General features: G+C 43.2%; 1 protein-coding gene across 1 annotated transcript in view; it reads left to right on the top strand.

Annotated features, from left to right (window-relative positions):
• Window positions 1-23,148, top strand: part of KATNAL2 (katanin catalytic subunit A1 like 2) — a 90,521-nt gene that overhangs the window by 32,827 nt on the left and 34,546 nt on the right. Inside the window, exons 2-8 of the mRNA XM_049781560.1 lie at window positions 9,853-9,923; window positions 13,721-13,887; window positions 15,417-15,459; window positions 17,087-17,204; window positions 19,486-19,584; window positions 21,054-21,152; window positions 21,373-21,450. Of these exons, the coding sequence (XP_049637517.1) occupies window positions 9,853-9,923; window positions 13,721-13,887; window positions 15,417-15,459; window positions 17,087-17,204; window positions 19,486-19,584; window positions 21,054-21,152; window positions 21,373-21,450 (675 nt within the window). The remainder of the gene's footprint in view (window positions 1-9,852; window positions 9,924-13,720; window positions 13,888-15,416; window positions 15,460-17,086; window positions 17,205-19,485; window positions 19,585-21,053; window positions 21,153-21,372; window positions 21,451-23,148) is intronic.

The raw sequence follows: 23,148 nt of genomic DNA, 5'->3' as shown, positions 1-23,148 counted from the left end.
GGGATAGAATATTGAAAGCAGCAAGATCAAAAGGGAAATTACATTTAATGGAGCATCCTTAAGATTTACCGCAGATCTGTCACAAAAGGTCCTCAAGGCATGAAGGCAGTGGTGGGTATAGTGACAAAACTCACTGTTGGAAAGTTTTAATGTATATATACACATATATATATATTAATGTATATATATACACACACACACATATATATATATTGTTTTGTTTTAGGGCCACACCCATTGACACTCAGGGGTTACTCCTGGCTATGTGCTCAGAAATCGCTCCTGGCTTGGGGGGACCATATGGGACGCCGGTAGATTGAACTACGGCCTGTCCTAGGCTAGCACTGGCAAGGCAGACCCCTTACCTCTAGTGCCACTGCTCCAGCCCCTAAAATATTTTTTTAAATATATATTTAAAATTTATTTAAGACAACGAAATGAATGTTTCTCCTAGAATACTTCATCCAGTGAGACTCATATTCAGGTTTTAAGGAAGTATACAACAGCCCAGAAACTTTACAGACTTAAAAAACCAATTAAAAAAAAAAAACAAAACAAAACGAAAACGAAACAAAAAAACAAACTGAAAGGTCTACTGTAAGACAAGACAGACCAACAGACACACCAAATTCTTACACAAAGATAACAGTAAATCCATTGATAATTATCTCTTAGCGACAATGGACTAATGCACCAGTTAAGAGATAAAGAATAGCTAAATGTATCAAAAAGCTGAACAAAATGTTCTGTTGCCTACAAGAAACACATCTGAATAGTCAGAAAAACATAGACTCAAAATCAAAGGTTGGAGGACAATCATCTAAGCAAACTCCCTTAAAAAAGCTGAAGTGGCCATACTAATATCAGATAATACAAACATTAGACTTAAAAAATTTATAAGGGACAAAGATGGACATTTTGTAATCATCAAGGGATATATATAACAGGAAGAAATTTTACTCCTAACCATATATGTACTCACTAAGGTATCATCAAACTATTTAAAACAACTGTTGATAATCTGAAAGAAGATATTAGTAATAAAACAATATAATAGTGGGAGACCTCAACACCACCTTGTAACCCCTGGATAGGTCAACCTCGATGAAACCTAACTATATACTAGTTCTAAAAGGAGAAATGGAAGAAAGTGGCCTAGTAGATACATACATACACACATACACACATCTCCACCTCCAGAAAACTGGATACACATTCTTCTCCAATGCACTTGGGTCATTCTCCAAAATAGAACACATGCTGGCCCATAAAACATACCTCTATAAAATCAAGAGGATAGAAATGGTACAAACTACCTTCTCAGATCATAATGCACTGAAATTAGAAATGAACTTTAGGGGCTGGTGAGGTGGCGCTAGAGATAAGGTGTCTGCCTTGCAAGTGCTAGCCAAGGAAGGACCGTGGTTCGATCCCCCTGTGTCCCATATGGTCCCCCCAAGCCAGGGGCAATTTCTGAGCATTTAGCCAGGAGTAACCCCTGAGCATTAAATGGGTGTGGCCCGAAAAACCGAAAAAAAAAAAAAAGAAAAGAAAAGAAAAGAAATGAACTACAAACAGACACAGAGAAAAAACTTTAATACCATGAAATCGAAAACAGCTCACTACTGAACAACAAGTGGGTCAGAGATGAAATCAAAAAAGAAATCAAAAGATTCATGGAAACAAATGTGAATGAAAACACAAATGATCAGATTTGTGGGACATGGCAAAAGCAGTACTAAGAGGAAAATTTATATCTTTACATCAGAAAGAAGGGGCCTACAAAAATAAATTAATTACACAACTCATAAAATTAGAAAATGATCAACAAAAATGAGCCAAAAATAGGTAGACAGAAGGAAATAACAAAATTAGAGCAGAAATTAATGAATTGGAAATCCAAAGAACAATCCGAAAGATCAATGAAAGCAAAAGTTGGTTCTTTGAAAAAAATCAAGAAAATCGATAAACTACTAACAAAACTCACAAAGAAAGGGAGAGAAACTTAATAAACTGAATTAGAAATGAAAAGGGGTAGATCACTATAGATACTACAGAGATTAAAAAGGCAGTCAGAGGGGCCGGAGAGATAACCTGGAGGTAGGGCATTTGCCTTACATCCAGAAGAATGGTGGTTCGAATCCCGGCATCCCATATGGTCCCCCGTGCCTGCCAGGGGTGATTTCTGAGCACAGAGCCAGGAGTAACCCCTGAGCGCTGCTGGGTGTGACCCAAAAAACCAAAAAAAAAAAAAAAAAGGCAGTCAGAGACCACTTTGAGAAAAATCTATGCCACAAAACAAGAGAACCTGGAAAAATGTATAAATTCTTGGACTCAGTGCTTGGGATTGTTCCAACTTCTGTGCTCTGGTGACTATGAAGTACTGGGGATCAATCTTGGAGCTCCAGGATACAGAACATGCACTCCAGTCCTTTAGCTATTTTACTCTCTCTCTGGAAGTTGGCTTTTGTTTATTTGTTTTGGTTTTTGGGTCACATCTGACTGTGCTCAAGGCTTGTGAAATCACTCCTTGTGCTTGGTGGACCAAATACAATCAAACGGGTTGGTTATGTGCAAGGCAAGTGCCTTATACTTGTACTAATCCTCTGGTCCTGGTGTGAAATCACCCCATGTTGTGAAATCACTCCACATACTGTGTTTCCAACCCCAGGTGAATAGGTTGAACGATAGCCATGAAGAATTAATATACCAAGCCAGTCAGGAGAGAATCGTGGAGTTCAGTTGCCTTCTCGCCTCTGGCCTCTCTGCTTGCCAAGTCAAATCGAAAACCTTTATTTATTAAACCAGTACAAATTCACCAGGGGGGGAGATCAAGTGAGAGACAAAAGTTCCTATCCAGGTGGATTTTTACAAGTTAAAGGACTTGATGAAAAGAAATAGGAACTTGAGGGTTGCCTTTGTTTTGAGTAAAGGGAGGGTGTGACCTAACAAATTAGATTTTAAAGGTTTGGTAGTTTTCAATTAAATCTCATAGAATTTTCATCATAGGTGATCTAAGAACTTTGCTTTACCCCTTTGGGAGACTGATTTGACCTTCCAGCTTTGCATTCCCTTCATCATGTGGCACTGATGCACTTAGAAAGTAGCCTGTGTTTACATAAGATTTTTTTTGGGGGGGGGCACACCTGGTGACGTTCAGGGGTTACTCCTGGCTCTGCACTCAGAAATCGCTCCTGGCTTGGGGAACCACATGGGATGCCCTACCACTGCACTACTGTGTAGGCCCAGGATTTTTGAAAGAAAATACATACCATAATTCCACAGTCTTATTCAGTGTTTAATAACAATGAGATAGTCTGCAAAGTCTTGATTTCGGTGGACTTAACTTTTATCCCAAATCTCATACTCAAAATCTAGTTTCTGCTCATTTAAAACAAATGTCCTTTATTTAGTGAGCTCCATGTTCCTGAGCCCAGCTGACTGACTGGCTCTGACTTGTGATTAAGCTGAAAAAATGCCTCTCCTAGATCTGTGGCCTTTGACAATTCTGATGCTTTGATAGGTTGTACAGCATTTGGAACTTAGAAAGTTTCCTGGTAGAAGTGGGAGGTAATAAGGAAAGAAATAAAAAACAAATTAGGACCTATGGGTGTACATATACATATATATGTATATATAGTCATGCTTTTAAGTGAATATTAGATGCAGGGACTGTAAAATAGAACAATAAAAACATTTCAAAGGAGGAATGTGTCCTTTTTAACTGTTTGATTTTGAAATGGAAAGCTTAATGCAAAATTTGGGTCTTATTGCAGAAATTGAGATGAGCTCATGCAAATTAATCTCCATTACACCCATAAAAAAAGAAATTAAAAGCACTAATGTTGCATGTGGCATCTATACAGTAGCATTTCCTAAATATCTTTTGGGCCGAACACTAGGAATGATATTCAGTGCTTCCTTTACCTCCGGCTACAGTATTATCATAGGATTCAATTTTGAATCTGATAATTGAGGCATTTTTGTTGCACAATTGCCCACAAAGGAAATGAAGAAAGAAGAAAATAGCCAGATTATGGAAGCAGAGACAAATGAGGCACCTCACGTAGATATTCACTTTTGTGCTGCTTTTTCTTGGTAGACAGAAATTAATTGAGCAGCTAATTGTGTCCATTTCCGACCATGCCATCTTTCACAGCCTAAATGGACCATTCTCTAGTGATCCGTTTTGAGTTTTTTAAAATTCCATGCTAATTTGAATGGCCATGAGTAGAAAAATGTTATAGATCTGGCAAACTTTATACTTTTAATTAACAGATTTACTAGGCCACATACTGTGTCTCAAGTAACAAGCCGTCTCAAATATTTAACAGGAGGTGTTTGAATAGGGCTTTCTTCACTCTCTTATATTATTATTAAGTTCCAACTTCCATCAATCTAGCTTCAAAGAAAAAGTAAAATGATCTTTTCAAGAACTGGAGACCTCACAATTCGCATAATAATAGAAGTCATTTCTGAAGCTACCTCATGACTAACTAGAATTCTGAATCATGGAACTATAGGCTGTTTTTGATCTCAGCATCTGCCTAGAGTCAGGACTATTGGCTAAGTCATGATTTCAGCCAAAGGGGAAAAAACTATAAACAAAAACAAAAGCAAAACAGAAAATGCTCAAAATCTCTTGACTGGAATTGAAACACGGTTACGTTTTTTCCATGAATATAATCAAACCTGCACATGCCTTTCTGACAGGCTTTAAAGAAGTCACTTGACAACAGTGCAGACAAGCTTAGCATCTGGGGGATCCTCCATCCCAAGAATTTAAATTTTCTAATTTCTTTACCATTTTGATCTACCTTGATATTATTACTACTGAGTCACTTTTAAAAGACCAAAGACGATAATGCTGATAGGTTAATCTGGTTCAAGATGTGAAATCTAAGGTCCTACCTACAGACAATGGACTAATGAGATTCAATGACTGTTGAATTAAATAAATAACGATGGGGCTGGATGGAAGTGGATGGTGAAGGATTTCTCTTTGCCGTCCCAGGCCACGTGGCTCAGCAACTCCCATTCAGCTGGCGGGTCCCAGGTTAGGTGAACGGCGGGTATAGAACTCACTCACAGGCAGGCATCAGGAACCATCAGCTTTATTCATGCCCTATTCACCACATGTGTGTGGCCTATCTCATAACCTTTCAAGCATTCAGCCATTTTAGGCTACCCTGCATCTTAATTCCTTTTAGCCATCTTCCCTTTGGCCTCCATCCTGGTCCAAGACCAAAAGAGGCAGAGACCCAGAAGCCAGAGAGCTCAGCAGGGCCGAAAGGGTCCGAATTCCCTAGCTCCAAGGTTTATCTACCTTTTCCAAGACCCCTCCTAGGAATGGGCGGGGTCTTGCAGGTAAGGTTACACCTAATATTCAGTTCCCAAGACCCCTCCCAGAAATGGGTGGGTCTCAGGTAGCTACACCTAGATCCAGGGTACCTATCTCAGATAGGTACACTACAAATGACCATGCGCAAAAGGTGGGAGATGAATTTAGCGGGTCTAGAGAGAGGAAATGAGGTATGAAGAGAAGGTGACACTGTAAAACTAGTTTTCGTCCAAGTGATGCATGAAAGCTGCAGGTGTACATTTCTGACAACCAAATACAAAGTTCAAAGTAGCAGATAGTAAAGGTTTATTAGAGGAGAAAGATGACTGCATGGGAGGGCCAGCAGAAAGGTGAGTGCTGCTTTGTGTGAAGTTAGGGAAGTTTCTTAGTTGGAGCATTTGTCCTGACAATAGGAACCTGTCCATGGAAGCTGTGGTCGTGTCAGGGCTTCATGTCTGGTTTCTGATACAAACTGACATCATCAGAGCATCTGGTTCTCCTGATTAATTAATTAATTAATTAATTGTCACCCAATTGTCTTCGGGCAAGTCTTGAGATGTGCCAGTCAGGAATTAATCTTGGGAACCATATGGGATATCAGGGAGTGAACGTGGGTCAGCAGAGTACAAGGAAAGCACCCTATCCTCTGTACTTTCACTCTGACCTAGGCCATGATTTATTTTTATTTAAGGTCAGTTAACACAAAACTCTGCAAATTAAAGTAGCTTGGTTAGGGGAGAGCCTAGAGGTCTAAAGCATGCCTTGCATGCATAAGGTTGCGGGTTCATTTGCCGGTACTTAAAAAACTAAAACAAAACAAAGCAAAGCAAAACAAATAAAAAGAATATTCATTTCTCTAGTTTGGAGAGAATGGCAGGTCTTGCTGAGCAAAGTTTAATGCAGGAAGGAGTTGATGAAGGAAAGAACACTGGCCTGGAACCAGAATGTGGCGTCAACTAACTGGGCTTTTGAGCAAATTTCTAATTTCTTCTAAATCTCAGCTTTCCAAACCTCTGTGATCACCCATGCCTTCTAAATTCCTAAAATCCCTGAACAAACTCCAAGTATGTTGAGAATTTTCGTATTTAGCAACAAGTTATATCTCTGTATAGTGGTTGTTTTACTTGCAGGTCTATATGTTGCTTGATTTAAAATGAAGTTTATGTTGTCATACTTATTTATTTTTAATTATTTTTATTTGTTTCCATGCTCAGCAACACTCAGGACTTATTCCTGCCTCTGTGCTCAGGGGTCACTCCTGGCGGTGCTTGGGGGACAATAGGGATGTTAAAGATTGAAACCTGATTGGCCCTCTACAAAGCAAATTTCCAACCCAATGTACTATATTTTTTTAATATCTTTATTTAAACACCTTGATTACAAACATGATTGTGGTTGGGTTTCAGTCATATAAAGAACACCCCCCTTCACCGGTGCAACATTCTCACCACCAATGTCCCAAATTTCTCTCATCCTTACCCCACCCGTGCCTGTACTCTAGACAGGCTTTCTACTTCCCTCATTCATTCACATTGTTATGATAGTTTTCAATGTAGTTATTTCTCTAATTGCACTCACCACTCTTTGTGGTGAGCTTCATGTAGTGGGTTGGTACTATCTTTATTGTACAAACAATTTGGAACTGGCCAAACTTCACGCAATGTTCCCCTCCTAATACACTAGATGGCACTGCAGGAGAAGCAAATAAAATTTCACAAGGGGGAAAAATAAAGAGGGAACATCTTAGACTACCAACGCAAATTTTGGCAAATTAGACAGCTTCCTATCTGCTACACATTGTGTGTTAACTCTAGTTCATTGTTCAGTGCTGATTGTAACCTATTAAGTTGTTTTCATGACCTGTACTTTGAAATAAAACAATAACCTCATGCTGGATTTTGTAGAATTCAGTAGGACACTTGGATTTATGTGTGAGTCCTGGACTTGATCTCAGGCATCACCTGAAGAAATAAGTAAAATGAGGCCAAAACAAAGATCGAGTGAACCTACCAAGGAAGAACAATCTTTCTGTTTTTGTTTTTATTTTTTTTTGGGGGGGGGCCGGGGGTCCATACACCAATGGTGCTTGGGGAATACCCCGGATCAGTGTTTTGGGGGGATGGGCTAGCTAGCTCTCAACAATGCTCAAGGACCTTGTGGTTCTCAGCTGGAACCTGGATCTCCCCACATTTGAGCTACCACCCAAATCAGAGTTTATTTGTTTGTTTTATTTTAGGCTACATTCAGTGGTTCTCAGGGCTGATTCCTGACTCTCCACTTAGGGACATTCCTGGTAGTTTTCAGGGGACCATAACTGGTGCTAAGGATGGAACCAGTGTTGGACACAAGCAAGGCCATACCTATGAACTGTACTATCTCTCTGACCCTTAAGTGAAGTTTTTTTAATGGAATTACTAGATATTTGTACATAAAGTTTTATTGGAAAATTATGTACTATTGAACAAAATTGATTATAGAAAAACTCACATATTCCATTTGCATTAAGTCCAAATCTATGAAAATAAAGTCTTTTTTGGTTTGTTTTCCTTTTTGGGGGGTACTTTTTGGTACACCAGCGGTACTCATGGGTTATTCTTGGCTCTGTGCTCAGAAATTATTCTGGCAGGCTCAAGGGACCATATGGGATGTCAGGGATCAACCCCTGGTCAGCTGCATGCAAGGCAAATGCCCTACCCAATGTGCTATTGCTCCAGCCCCCCAAATTAAATATTTTTAAAGGATACATTACAGAGTGGGGGCAACAATGATGAGTGCACCTTTGCAGATGTTTTGGTGTTTGAAAATTAGCAATAATTAATTTTGAAAAGTAGCCATTTTGGGGGAACATCAAGCAATATTTATTTCCTGCAGCAACTCCTACTTCATATATATTTCCCTAGGGTTGGATTATATCAATGCTCAGAAGGTACTCCCAGCTTGGTGCTTGAGATTGCTTCTTGCAGTACTTGGGGGTCTATTCTCTGGGGATGGAGCCCAGGACTCCTGTGTGCAAGCATGTACTCCAGCCTTCTGTGCTCTCTCCCTAGCCCTACTAACAAAAAAAATTTTTTTTACGAGGCAGTTATTCATTCCAAGTAGGAAAAAGGAAAAGTAACTAATATCCTTCCCGGCTCTGTGTATAACTTTACATGGTTAGAATAAGGTAATGACAAATATTGATGGCAGGAAGGGAGGGTGGATGAGAGGGTTTAAGATCAATTCTCACCTGGCTTGACACCAGTCACCAATGTCTAAGAGTGTCACACACACAAACATCTACACATACAATGAAGCTTATCTGTTTATAAGCAAGAATACAAATACCAGAGAATTAAGGTCATTTATGATCTCTAGGGGGTGAACAGTGGGTAGAGTGGCAAAGCCGGAAGAAAACCCAGCTTTTATTTATTTATTATTTATTATATTATTTTCTCTTAAAATTACCAGTGTGAAATGATTCTGTCTTATAAAAGGAGAAAGGCCTTGATACCATGATGATAAGTGTTATGAGTAAGTGGGGAAAGAGCTGTGTGATTTCACTCCGAGACGGCATGGAAATAGGCCCCGTTCATAGAGACAGGTGGTTGCCTGCAGCTGAGGCAGGAGAATGACCAGGTTTTTTGTTTGTTTGTTTGTTTGTTTTGTTGTACACACTGTCAGTGCAAACACATCAGTGCCTAAGAAATTAAGTGCTGCTAGTGTTGCTGGAACAAATGAGAGCGGGAGAGAGGGAGAGAGAAAGGTGTCTGTCAGCAGGGATGGAGTGAGGGGATGATTGGAGGGAGTGGAGACAGAGATAGAGGAAGAGAAGAACAAAGATAGTAAGCAAGTTATTTTCAAAAAAAAACTTGCTATTGAAAATACTTTATGAATGTATTTTAGGGTAATTTACGGTGCTATATAATAAAAATAGCATGTTAGCCTTAAGAAGAAAGCCCCCCCCCAGTCATTCATTTTGAATAAGGACATAATTATGCACCGAATTGTTTGTAAGTTTCTGATGCTACCTCATTTTATTTTGGGGGCTTTGGGTCTTTACCTGGCAATGTGTAGGGTTTACTCCAGCCTCTGCTGTGGGGACCATATAGTGATGGGATGGAAGTAGGGGCTTCCTGTATGCAAATTGTATGTTTAGTTGTTGAACTATCTCTCCAGTATTTGTCCAGCATTTGTCTGTGCAGGGCCTCATTGGGGATTTTAGAACTCAGCTCATGTTTTTGCAAGCACTGGCTGAACTTGGAATTGAGACTTCATAGCAGGTTAGTATCCCTGGTGTCGGAGCTGATTTCTGGCTCAGAGTTTATCTTTTGCCTCACTTCCCATAACTCAGAGTCAGAGTATGCTGTATTTTATAGCAAGCCAAAGCTGGGCAGGAAGAAGTTAGCAGGACAAGTGTTGTCCTCATTCAAGTCATCCCACCTTCCATTTACAATTAAAACAGCTCTGAGAAGAAAGAAGTGTTTTGCTTCAAAAATATTGTCCCCTGTCTAAATATTCCTCTTTGTTCACAGTGCGAGATGAGGATGGAAGCACGGAGGAAAAATCTTCTCATTCTGATTTTGCATTACTTAACACAAGAAGGGTAGGTGATGTTACAAATAGCTGCAAATCATCTAAATATGGTACTTCTCTTTCTGTGACCTCTCCTTTTCCAGACATGTGCCTTTAGAAGCAGTTACTAGGGCTGGAGATGTCCTTAGTAGTAGAGCACTTGCCTTGCAAGCCCTCAGAGCTCCAGCCAAAACCAAATCATTTTTACTTAAATACAATTTACTGGATTTTAATTTTTATTTACTTAAAATTATTTATTCCTTTTTAAGTTTCTTTCTTTCTTTCCCCACCCCATTTGACTGCTGTGCCTCCAAGATCTGTGTGTTTAGATGTGGATCCCAAACAACAAAACTTGCTGGGATTGCTTTCAAGTGGGGCTGGGGATCAAATTTTCAGTCTTGAGCTTGCACTCTTTGCCCTGGGCTACTAGACATTACTCTTAGAATAGCTCTTCCCCAGGCTTTGGGAGCCTGTCCCCTCCTCAGTTTATTTTATAGGGACTAGTTTTTAGTGGAACATTCAAAGAAATGTTATGTTTGCAGGCAGACTCTTAGGAAACTTAAATCCCCTTACAGGTCCACAGCCCTGTAAATATTATTTGAATCTAGATGTTGAGCACCTTGCTAGCAAGCAGGATGATTAGAATGCAAGATTTAACATTTACCATTTATCTCGGTAATTCCTGATCATTACTTACCGGTTTTTTTTTTTTTGTTTGTTTTTTTTTACTTATTGGTGGTGCTCAGAGGTTATTCCTGACTTTTGTTTGAAGGCTGCTCTCAAACTGTACATATGGGAACATGTGTGGAGATCTAGAACCAGGACCTCCTGTATGCAAAGTGTGCAAATTCATCCTGCTGAGCTGTCTCTCTAGCCCTATTAAATATATTTTGTATTTCAGGAAAATGAATAATAAAGAACTATGAAAAAAGTCAGTATGGTGTTCTCTCTCTTCCCTCTTTTTCTCTCTCACACACACACGCCCAAAGTTTACACACACACACACACACACACACACACACACACACACACACACACACGAGTTTCTCTACAGATGATGCATTTCTCTTCTCACCACAAGATGGCTCTTTGCAACTAGAATCCATGCAAAGTCAACGACTTCAACCTCTGGTAAAGGGACTTAGAGGAAACGTCAACTTTCTAGGCATTTCAAAGTACATATTTCTGTCAGAACAAGACCACCTAGCTTGAATGAAAAGCTAAGAATTTAGCAAAGAGGATAGGTCATTGTGGATCTTTATCAAGGTTGAGTGAAAGAGCCATAGGGAAGAATGTGGACTTGGACCTTGCCTCTGCCTAAGAAGCTGTAATAAGCAGAGAAAGGCACTTGGTACACAGGGATGCTAAGGTGAACACCCAATGTGGTGCTTTGGGGAGTCTAATGGTGGAGGCTCCCGGGTCCTTGTCATATTTTACATGCCTTTCCTAGGACCCTAACTTCTCCTAGGATCCCACCCCACCCCTACTCTGCTGCTGTGTCTTGTTCTTTGTGGTTCTCTCCTCTTCCTGTTCTGTCACTTCCATAGTTAAGAACATCCCGCAGCAGCTCTTCCTGTCAGCTTGACAAAGCTTAGACCTCTTTCAAGTCTCCAGAGTGTCAGAGAAACTTGAAGAAGCAGTTCCACCATTGCCCTGACCAGACGCTGAGGAGTATGAGGCCTACAACCCTCTATACTGTGTGTTTGTCCAAACCCCAGAAGCCAGGTGTCTCAAACTCAATTTACCTGGGGGCCACGGGAGGCAAAGTCGGGGTGAGGCAGGGCCACATAAGGGGTTTCGCTTACCGAATAATCGCAATAAAAATCGCATTAGTAAGAAAAAGATCGCATTAAACATTCGCATACCCCGCTCGGGATTTAATGCAAATTTCTTCTTACTAATGCGATTTTTTATAGTGAATATTCGGTAAGCGAATAATCGCGAATACTGTGATATTTGAAGGCCAGCCACGGGCCACAAAATGTTGTACGGAGGGCCGCAAGTTTAAGACCCCTGGTCTATAAGGTGAGCAGGGTGGAATTTTGAGTGATGGGCAATATTTCCTGTACCATCCAATCTAAGACTGAGCGTGACAGCTAACCTGGGACTGGGGGACACACTGTCAGAGCTAATATTAATCTTTCTTTTTTCTTTTGGTTTTTGGGCCACACCTGGTAACACTCAGGGGTTACTCCTGGCTATGCGCTCAGAAATCGCTCCTGTCTTGGGGGACCATATGGGACACCGGGGGATCGAACTGTGGTCCATCCTAGGCTAGTGCAGGCATGGCAGGCACCGTACCTCTAGCGCCATCACGCTGGCCCCAATATTAATCTTTTTTGCAGCTCTTCTAGTTCCTGGAAGATTTTAAGGGTCTACACCTCACAGTGACCCTGTTTAAACTAGTCCTGGGAGGGCAGCACAGGTGTGTAACTTCCATGCCTGAGCCCTGCCACTGAGTCTTCAGTGGGGGGAGGAGTAAGAGCAATGGACTATGCTTAGCCCCCTAGGAAGGCATCACCATGTCAGCTGCAGTGACAAAGGACCAGCCTCAACCAGAAGCTCCTTGTTTCTATAGTCAAGGCCAAATAAAGATGCCAATGAAGAAGCCAGGGGAGCTGCTTTTTACAGGACCTGTATTTGATCTCTAATACTCCAAAAAAGTGAAAAACAAAAAAACACAACAACAAAACCAATCAATGAACAAAAGAGTGTTCCTTAGTTGCAGTAACACCTGACTGAGTAAAGGGCTAGCTGAGTACCTCCAGTGGGTACATTGATTGGTGTCACCAACATGTTGATGACATAATTTTAATTAATAAAATTTCATTTTAATCAATAACATTTAAAAATAAAAAGTTTAATAATTTTTAAATCAAATCACTGTGAGATACCTTCCTTATGTATATTTGACTTCAGTCAAATACCCATTTTTGGTAAGAGTAAAGATATAACATAAGATTTTATTAGGGGGCCGGAGAGATAGCATGGAGGTAAGTAAGGCATTTGCTTTTCATGCAGGAGGTCATCGGTTCAAATCCCGGCGTCCCATATGGTCCCCCGTGCCTTCCAGGAGCAATTTCTGAGCCTGGAGTCAGAAATAACCCCTGAGCACTGCCAAGTGTGACCGAAAAGCCACAACAACAACAACAACAAAAAGATTTATTAGTTTATTTATTCCGGTTTTTTTTTTTTGGGAGAGTGAGATAGGGCTACACTTGTGATCAGGACTGACTCTTGGCTCTTTGGTCAGGGATCACTCCTGATGGTTCTTGGGGGATCATAAGCAGTATAGGGGATTGAACCAAGGTTGGTTGCCTGCAAGGCATGCACTTTGACCTGTCCCCTGTATTCTCTACCACCCTTATTTATTTATTTTTCTCTTTTGGTCACACCCGGCAGCGTTCAGGGGTTACTCCTGGCTCTACGCTCAGAAATCGCTGCTGGCAGGCACAGGGGACCATATGGGATGCCAGGATTCGAACCACAGTCCTTCTGCATGAAAGGCAAATGCCTTACTTCCATGCTATCTCTCTGGCTCTACCATCCTTATTAACTTGACTTTCAAGTACTTCCAAAAAATGTTTTAACACTAAAGATATTATTAGAATAACTAGGTAGCATCCTGAAGCAATACTTTAAAGGATAATATTTGGATATACATGAAGGTCTTACTCTGCAGGCAGACCTCATCTATTCTAATATATATATCTAATTTACTCTTCAAGAGCATCTTACTCTTTGGGGCAAGTTTCTTGTGGCCTGTCACTATTTTGTAGTGATCCTTCTTACCTAGAGTTAATTTGTCTTCTTCCTTGAAATGTGCAGCTACATTGATGCAGCCAATGCCTTGGAAAAAGAAACAAAACTGGGGTTACGACACTATGAAGTCTGCGACAATGTTGATCTTGAAACAATTTTGATGGAATACGAGAGCTATTATTTTGTAAAATTTCAGAAGTACCCCAAAATTGTCAAAAAGGCATCAGATACAGGTACATGGCTCTTAAAAAATAAGGCGGTATCACATCTTTAAGATTCATTGCATTTCCAGACAAGATGGCACCTCTTTCCATGGCATGGAAGAGTAGGCAATAGAGTTGTTGATAAAGTAGACCATAGGGTAGATGATTGAGTAGAGAACATAGAAGCTCCATAGAGCCAGTGCAGACCACTGCTGCAGCATGTCTGGACACAAATGTCCAGGCTGGCAGTGGGTGGCCTGAGCTTGTGTATCTTGGGCAGAGAAAGAAAGACCTCTCAAGTATTATAGGTTGAAAGTTAGTTTCTAGAACAACAGCATGACTCTCATTTCTTTTGAGAAGAAAGGAACAGTTGGAAGAGGATACATGACATGTATTTTTCTTGTTAGGAAGTCCTATTATCTCTCTTGAAAAAGAATGTGAAAATGAGTATTGGGGAAGCTAATAGCTCATGTATAGATAATGAAAAGCTTTTGAAAGCCATCAATCCAGTTCATGATCAATAGACTGCAAAGACCCAGTGAAGGGGGCAGGCTTGAGAAAAGCGCTAAGGGGCCGGCCCTGTCTTTGTTGTAGCAACATTGACTTAGAAGCCTGGAAGTGGGGGAAGTAATTATAAGCCAAGGGAGATCATCGTCTTGTTTACCAAGTGCTTGTTAAGCCACAGACGTTAACATTTTATATAGGGACCAGGAAACCAAAAGGAACATCAATTTAACATAGCCAGCGCTGTGTTTCCGAGCTAGAAGGGATCCGAGAAAGGTATTTTGTCTGAGCTTCCTTTCCAGATAAGGCTTCAGTCTTTGGCAGGCCTGGGTGGTTGGATGGATTGTTAGATCTGTAGAGGAAGGGCTGATCCCTAGCCACAGGCCCACCACAGTTGGTCCTTGATCCTGTCCCCATCTTATTTCCAGATGGTTCTTCTGATGCCTTTGCCTGCCATGTAGGGTGATGTGGTTTTATGTTTGCTGGCTTGTTTTTGTTTTGGGTTCACACCCAGCTGTGCTCAGGGGTTATTCTTGGTAGGCTTGGAGGCCATATGGGATGCTGGGATCCAACTCGGGTTGGCTTCGTACAAGGCAAATGCCCTACCTGTGTGCCCCAGGATAATATATTTTTATTTGAAAGTGAATAGCAGAGAATAGCAGCCAGTGTTCCTATCAGGCTCATGCTGCTCTTTTGGGGTGCCCCATAGTGCAGCAGAATAGTCTGAAGTTCTTGATAATGGGATTGGACAGTAAAGCCAGCTGCAACCAAAGTTGCTTCCAGTTACGATCTGAGAGTGCTTTATTTCTAAGGCCCTTGGGGTCTTTCTCTATGTGGAGATGCTTGGGAAGCACATTGGTCTCTTGTTCCCTGGTACTTTTATTTTTCTCTCTTTATGAGAATAACTGAGAATCTTGGTTCTAAAAGGCCAAGGCACAGATTTCAAGAATAAGGTAAAGGGAAGAATGAACATAAATGGGGGAGGGGGACAAAAAAGGACCTTTTCTTGAAAATTCAAACTTTTCCTTTCCCTTCCATGTTTGTTTTCATTGCAGCAGATAATAATTTACCACCAAGAAGTGGAAGGAAGGCCAGAAGGTAAAGTGAATGGTAATTCATCTGGATGAACTCAGCTTCAGGCGTGTACGGGATCCCTTTCCAGAAGATTCTCCAGCGTAGCTCCATGGTCATCTTCAATACCAGACTCAAATCCTGTGACCTCGGTGCTTCAGTACCAGGCTTGGCTGGGGAGATAAATTCGGGGTTCAGACACTTGCCTTACATACACCCAAAGCCTGGTTTGATCCCCAGCACTACCAGGGTCACTTTGGAGGAGCACAGAGCCTCTGAGCACCACTGGGTGTGGCCCAAACCACAACCCTCCAAAACAAATGAAGAAAAACCCAAATGCCATCACTTACAACAAACAAGGTTGGAGCCATTTTCTGACTTGTAGTGAGTCCCTGGCTCATAATGAGCAATTGAACAATATTTAACAAATATTCCTTTTTTTTTTTTGGGCCACACCCGGTGACGCTCAGGGGTTACTCCTGGCTGTGTGCTCAGAAATCGCCCCTGGCTTGGGGGGACCATATGGGATACCAGAGGATCGAACCGCAGTCCATCCTACGCTAGCGCTTGCAAGACAGACAACTTACCTCTAGCGCCACCTTCCCGGCCCCACAAATATTCTTTATTTATTTTTTTGACTTTTGGCTTTTGGTTTTTGGGTCACACCTGGTGGAACTCAGGGGTTACTTCTGACTCTGCATTCAGAAATCGCTCATGGCAGGCTTGGGGGACCATATAGGGTGCTGGGTATTGAACCCGGGTCTGTCGTGGATCATCCACTTGCAAGGCAAACGTTGTACCACTATGTCATTGCTCTGGTCCCAAATATTCTTTTTTCCCCCTCAGTCATCCCAGAAATTTCTTGGTGCTATCCCAGATTCCATGAGCTGACCTGTCTTGGGATAACCAAGTCTTTGTTTCACCCTCCTTGTCTTTGCCTCATATTATTTATGTGTTTATTTATTTATCATATATTTGTTTATTTATTTATTTTTTGTTTTGGGGTCACACCCTGTGAGGCTCGGGGTTACGCCTCCTCTGCGCTCAGAAGTCACTCCTGGCATGCTCGGGGGACCATATGGGATGCCAGGATTCGAACCTGGGTTCGTCCTGTGTTGGGCGTATGCAAGGCAAACGCCTTATTGCTGTGCTATGGCTCTGGCCCAAGGCTCATTTTTTTTTTATCTCAGCTTTTCAAAGCTAGGGATTTATAGCATCTGGCAGCAGATCCCTTGTCTCTTTATCCCCACATACACTTGCCAAGTGTCCTCCTCGTTCTCCTCTTCCTCACTCCCCATGCCATTGCTCTTGTCAGAGCCTATTTGGAAATGCTGCAGGCACAAGGAAGCAGCTACTGAGAAGGGGACAGTTTTAGGATTTGTACCACTCAGGATGATCATGAAAGCCAAAGTGGGAGTCTGGAGGGGCCATACAACCATTCAGATAGTCAACAAAACTAGCAGCTTTGGGGGCAACTGGACGGGAAACTGGAATAAGATTGAGAGAGGGAGGAAAAGAGCCAGTAGCCTAAGCAGCAACCAAACCTTCCCCAGGACACAGTCGCACTCCTGCCTGCCCCAGGCCTGATCTGCGTTTAATTTCCTTGGACCCACTGGCCATTGATTTCCTCCAAAGTCTCTATTCTCTCCTGTAGGACCGTGAATGACAGTTATCAAAACCTTCCTAAAATCCACCATCAGCGACCGAGGTCCAAACCCATGATGGGGAAGGCAGGGGACCCCAGACATCCCTTAAAGGAGCATCCTAAAGAGGTGAGGACACTTGGCTCTGTGCTCAGGAGTGACTCCATGTTAGGGCTAGAAGACCCTATGTAGTGCCTGGGATCAGAACTAGTATCACAGCCATTGTGGGTTCCTGCAGTGCAAGTGCCACTTCCTGTGCAGAACCCTTTGCTTTTATTATTTTTATTTTAAGGATTTCATTAAATTCAAGATTTGCCAACATCCCCCTTAGCTTCTTAACTTGGTTGGGAGCAGAGGGCTCCCTGCTTTTCCAGCCTCTCTCTGAGGCTAAGTGAGGTGAGCCTGGAGGGGGCAATTGGGGTCCACTCATTGGAGCAGGGGATTTTCTGTTGCCACACTCCCTTCTTTATTTGAGATGGCAGGTGGAGTTGCGTCCCATTACTGGTTCCCAGACACAGAGGGTGAGCACTCAGTAAAACGGCTCTCAGCGTCTCACACTGCTTCCTCTGAGGGCTACTGCTGGTCCACACCACAGCCATCCTAGGTTTTACTGGGGGTCAGGAGATGACAGCCAAATGGGTGAATCCTGGCCCCTGGCTCCCAAAAGCCAGTATACCCTGCTTTAGGACAAGATGCACCAGAAGGAAGGGAGAGAACCGTAGAAATAGTGGGAGGATGGAAAGGGATAGAAAGGAATGAGCTGGAGGGATTGGGGGAGAGAGTACAGTGGGTAGTGCATCTGCAGTGCACATGCCAACCTAGGTTCAATCCCTGGAATCCTATATAGTCCCCTGAGCCTATCCAAAGTGATCTCTGAGTGCAGAGCTAAGAGTAAGCCCTGAATACCACCAGTAAATTTTAAAACACAAACATCTTTTTTTTTTTTGATTGTTTGTTTTGGGGCCACACCTGGTGATGCTCAGGGGTTATTCTTGACTATGGCTCAGAAATGGCTCCTGGCTTGGGGGAACACATGGCATGCCAGGATCGAATCCAGGTCCATCCTGGGTCAGCTGATTGCAAATGCCCTACTGCTGTGCTATCACTCCAGTCCCTTAATACACAAACATCTTAAAATGGAAGGGAGGGAGGGAAGGAGTGGAAAGGAAGGAAGAAAGGAATGGAAGGAGGGAGGGTTGAGAAAGTTGAGAGAAAATAGAAAGAATGAATGAAAGGAAGAAAGAGAAAAAGAAAGAAGGAAGGAGGGAGGGAAGAAGGAAGAAAGGACTAAGAAAGAGAAAGAAAAGATGGGGCCAGAGCAATAAGGCATCTGCCTTGCCAGCACTAGCCTAGGATGGACCACGGCTCCCAAAAGCCACTATACCCTGCTTTAGGACAAGATGCACCAGAAGGAAGGGAGAGAACCGTAGAAATAGTGGGAGGATGGAAAGGAATAGAAAGGAATGAGCTGGAGGGATTGGGGGAAAGAGTACAGTGGGTAGTGCATCTGCAGTGCACATGCCAACCTGTGTTCAATCCCTGGAATCCTATATATAGTTCCCTGAGCCTATCCAAAATGATCTCTGAGTGCAGAGCTATGAGTAAGCCCTGAATACCACCAGTAAATCTTAAAACACAAACATCTGTTTTTTTTTTTTTTTTGTTTGTTTTGGGGCCACACCTGGTGATGCTCAGGGGTTATTTTTGACTATGGCTCAGAAATGGCTCCTGGCTTGGGGGAACACATGGCATGCCAGGATCAAATCCAGGTCTATTCTGGGTCAGCTGATTGCAAATGTCCTACCGCTGTGCTATCACTTAAAACACAAACATCTTAAAATGGAAGGGAGGGAGGGAAGGAGGAGTGGAAAGGAAGGAAGAAAGGAATGGAAGGAGGGAGGGTTGAGAAAGTTGAGAGAAAATAGAAAGAATGAATGAAAGAAAAAAAGAAAGAAGTAGGGAGGGATGGAAGAAGGGAAGAAGGAAGAAAAGAAAGAAAGGACAAAGAAAGAAAAAGAAAGAAGGAAGAAAGTAGTAAGAAAGAGAAAGAAAAGATGGGGCCAGAGCAGTAAGGCATCTGCCTTGCCAGCACTAGCCTAGGATGGACCACGGTTCGATCCCTTGACATCCCATATGGTTCCCCCCAAGCCAGGAACGATTTTTGAGCACATAGTCAGGAGTAACCCCTGAGCATCACTGGGTGGGGCCCAGAAAAAAAAAGAAAAGAAAGACACTTCTGCTTAGCAGGGAAAGACTGAGGTGAGAGGCAGGCAGAAACACTGTCTGCTCTGTCTGCACCACAGTGGCCCAGCCACACTGGGACTGAATCCTGCTGAGTGGAACCTGGAACATGCTGTGCTATCGATGGCACCCAGCTGGCTGACATCCCACTGTCCTTCACTCTCTCCAGGAGTGTGTCAGCAACACATCAACAGAGAACACACATTTTGGCTTGTCTGTGTCAGGAATCCGCAAGGGCACCGCTGAAGACACCGGCAGAGCGCACAGAGTGAGTATGCTGTGAAGCCAGGGAAAGGGGGACATCCAGCTCTTCTCCCCTCATCCCTTCTCCTTTCCCTTCTCTTCATCATTCTCTCTCATCTTCTCCTCTCCATCCTCTCCCTTCCCAACCTCTTCTCCCCCTCATTAATGACTGGATGGAAGTTTTTGCTCAGGTCCCAGGACAGAGACTCTTGAATCTTTGGAGGAATTTGGCTACACATTTTCTTTTCTGGGGCTGAACAGAGAGTACACATGTCTTGCCTATAGTTGACCCAGATTCAATCCCTAATACCCCATATGATCCCCTGAGTCTACCAGCAATGATCCCAAGCACAGCCAGGACTAAACTATGTGCTTTGGGGTGTGGATCCCAAATCAAAATAAATAAGTGGACAAATATCAAGTAGCCTTGTCATTCCTTAAGGTGCCAGATCCAAAGCTGGTGGATATAGGTATAGACTTAGCTTAGACCTTTCCAGCAATGTGGCTCTGGGCCTATTGCCTCATTTCTCAAAGCATCTGTGAAGTGGGAAAAATCAGAATGCATGTTCCACGTTATACCAATGACATAAAAGCAACCTCAGTCTAGGGCCCAACATGTCTTGGAGCCCCCAGCTGAGTGGCCAGCCTTACTCCTATTTGCAAGCAGTCTCTCTTCTTCCTGCTGCTTTTAGGGACTGTAGAGTGGCATTGGACAGAGTGTGGGAGATGGAGATTTAGGTTGGAATCATGGCTCTTGAGTCACTAGTTAATTGTATGGCCTGAGTGAGCCTTTTAGCTTCTCTGGCCTAAATCAGGATGCTTTCCCCCCATCCCACGGGCAGTAGTGTTTGAAGAATTGGAAATCATTCTCACATAGGTTATCGAGGGTGTTTTCTCCCGAGAGTGGTGGAGAATCCATTGGAAATATGGTTCCACCTGCAGGCTGAGGAGTCTTTCCTGATGGGTGGTTTCATGAGATCAAGAGTAGTGATCATGGTCCCATACATGGTGCTGGGACTGATTTTAGGTCAGCTACCTGCAAAACAAGCTCTTGACCCATCTTCTATTTCTCCAGCCATTTACAGCTTCTCTGTAGAGTGTCCCCAACTTGAGGAAAAACTCATTTTGTTTGTTATGATTGCAGGTCTTTTCCATTTTTCTTTCCCTTTTTATTTTGTTTTTGTTTTTATTTTGGGTCACACCGGGGTTACTCTTGGCTTTGCTTTCAAAATTCATTTCTGGCAGGCTCGGGGACCATATGGGATGCCGGGATTCGAACGGGGGTCTGTCCTGTGCTGGCTGCGTGCAAGACAAACGCTTCACCACTGTGCTATCACTCCAGCCCCTTGTGGGTCTTCTAATTCTGAAGCTTCTTTTAAGTTTGTCCACATACCAGAAGGGACATAAATGTGTCTGGCATTTATGAGGCTGAAACGATTGTGGCGGGTCTGCCTTGTGTGTCGGGAGCTTATAAACAACAGTCCTTCCTTTCAGGGCCGAATCATTGACTTCCGGGGGCTGATCACAGATGCCATCAAAGGAACAAGCAGTGAGCTTGAGCTGAACAGCTTCAACTGTAACCCTGACCCCTCGGTGAGTGGCCAGGAGGAGCCATCCTCGCATATGCATCTAAGCACCACCAGCAGAAACAGGATGTTGAGTCCAGAGAGATCTTGAGAGCAAGTTGAAGGTCACAGCTGCTACCACCCTCGGTGTCATGAGTCCTGAGTTCCTTGTCCTCCCTAAGCGAGCGAAGCGATGTTGGTCTCATGCAAGCACCATCACCCCTCATCACCCCTGTTCCCCTTCTCAGGAGCGGCTTTTGAAACCTCTGAGTGCTTTCATTGGCATGAACAGTGAGATGCGAGAACTGGCAGCCGTGGTGAGCCGGGTAAGATCTGCTGTTCAATTCACAAATTTACGGGCGCAACTGGGGCTCCCGGAGCACTGCGGGCTGCTGCTTTTATTAATAGCAATAAATATGATCATTTATTTATAAAGTACCCCCACTTGCAGAGGCACTCAGATTGTTTAGAGGCACAATAATGCATGATAAATAAATGATAGAATCATGAAATTGCAATATAAAAAGCCCACTATCACTAGAGAGGGCCCAAGGAATTCGAAAGAGAGGAAGATTTAGAAAGGAAGGGGCAGGTGAAGGGTGGGTGAACAGGGAGAGGCAAGCTGGGGTTGGGGGCTAAAGGGGCAGGGGACAGGTTCAACCCTGGAAGGAGGAACTGTGCGGGAAATGAAGGGATCCTTGGAAAGAGCCTTCCAGGGGCTGCTCTGAACCAGGGACTTCCCCAGCTTGACTCTTCCAGGCTCTAGGGGGGCAATGGTTAACGATGGAATTGGCTGGCTGCATGAGATGTCCAGATCCTCCTCTCCCCGAGCTGTGTGCCTCTGAGCTGCTTACCTGGGACTAGGACCAAAGAGAGCTGAGCTCCAGGAGGCTGCTCCCTTTGCATTGACATCAGATTTAATGGACTTGATTGAAGGGCGCTGGGGCTCAGGAGCTGTTTCATGGAGATGCAGCAAAACTCACACCCTTGAGGGAACAGTTGACCCACTGCCAGCCTTTGGGGGCTTGTTAGGGCTGGGTTGGAGACAAGGAGGAGAAGTCCCCACATAGTCCTTGCCCATGCGGGTGCCTTGCCTCTTGTTCAAGGAGTGGTTGCAAGGGAGAGCAGAAAGGGAGGGTATTTGTGTCCATGGTGGGGGAAGCAATAGGAAATGGGATATGCAGCAAGGAGTCATGGGTGCATAGGGTGAAGAGGTGGAGGGTACCTGAAATCTCACAGGGCATGTGCTAATGTTTCTAAAGAGTCTAACAGTGGTCCTCAAATTATGGCCCGCGGGCCACATATTGTATTTGTATGTTTTGTTTCTTCATTGCAAAATAAGATATATTCAGTGTGCATAAGAATTCGTTCATAGGTTTTGTTTTTACTATAGTCAGACCCTCCAATCGTCTGAGGGACAGTGAACTGGCCCCCTGTTTTAAAAAGTTTGAGGACCCCTGGTCTAGAAGATGTAAGCAGTGGGCATCAGGCTTGGAGGGAAAGCCAGGCTCCTGGGAAGGGCATCATGCAATAGGGTCTGCGGAGACAGTGGCATCACCTGTGGATTTTTCATAGTTTGTTCTGATGATAGGATGGTGGCAGGGGCCCAACAATGTGGAGACAGGGACATGGCTGGGATCAAGTCAGGCTGTGACAAAGGGAGGGGGGAGAAAACTGAGGAAAAATATGTTTCTCAGACCCACAAAAATTTTTCTTTTCAGAGGGCTGACCTGTCTAGTGGGGACAGAGTTATAGAAGAGTAGCTTGAATTGATGCCTGTAGTCTTTCTTACTGTAGTCTGGGTTGGCCGTAGAGAATCTGTCAGCTGCCTTTGCTTGAATGCCTTACAGGGCAGAGGATCTCACTACTTCCAAAAGAGGATTCATGATGGATAGAAGGAGGAACTTCCAATTGGGAAATGAAGTGTGAACAGGTGGAACTTAGGCAAGAAGTCTGGCTGTTGTCTATGGATGCTTCAAATCTCAAGAAAGATGAAGCCTCTCTTTCTTTTCATAGAAAGGGAG

This window comes from Suncus etruscus, chromosome 10 (genome assembly GCF_024139225.1).
Source record: "Suncus etruscus isolate mSunEtr1 chromosome 10, mSunEtr1.pri.cur, whole genome shotgun sequence".
In the NCBI taxonomy this organism is placed as follows: domain Eukaryota; kingdom Metazoa; phylum Chordata; class Mammalia; order Eulipotyphla; family Soricidae; genus Suncus; species Suncus etruscus.
Note: the sequence above shows the minus strand (reverse complement) of the source record. Positions and strands in the feature narration are given on the sequence as shown.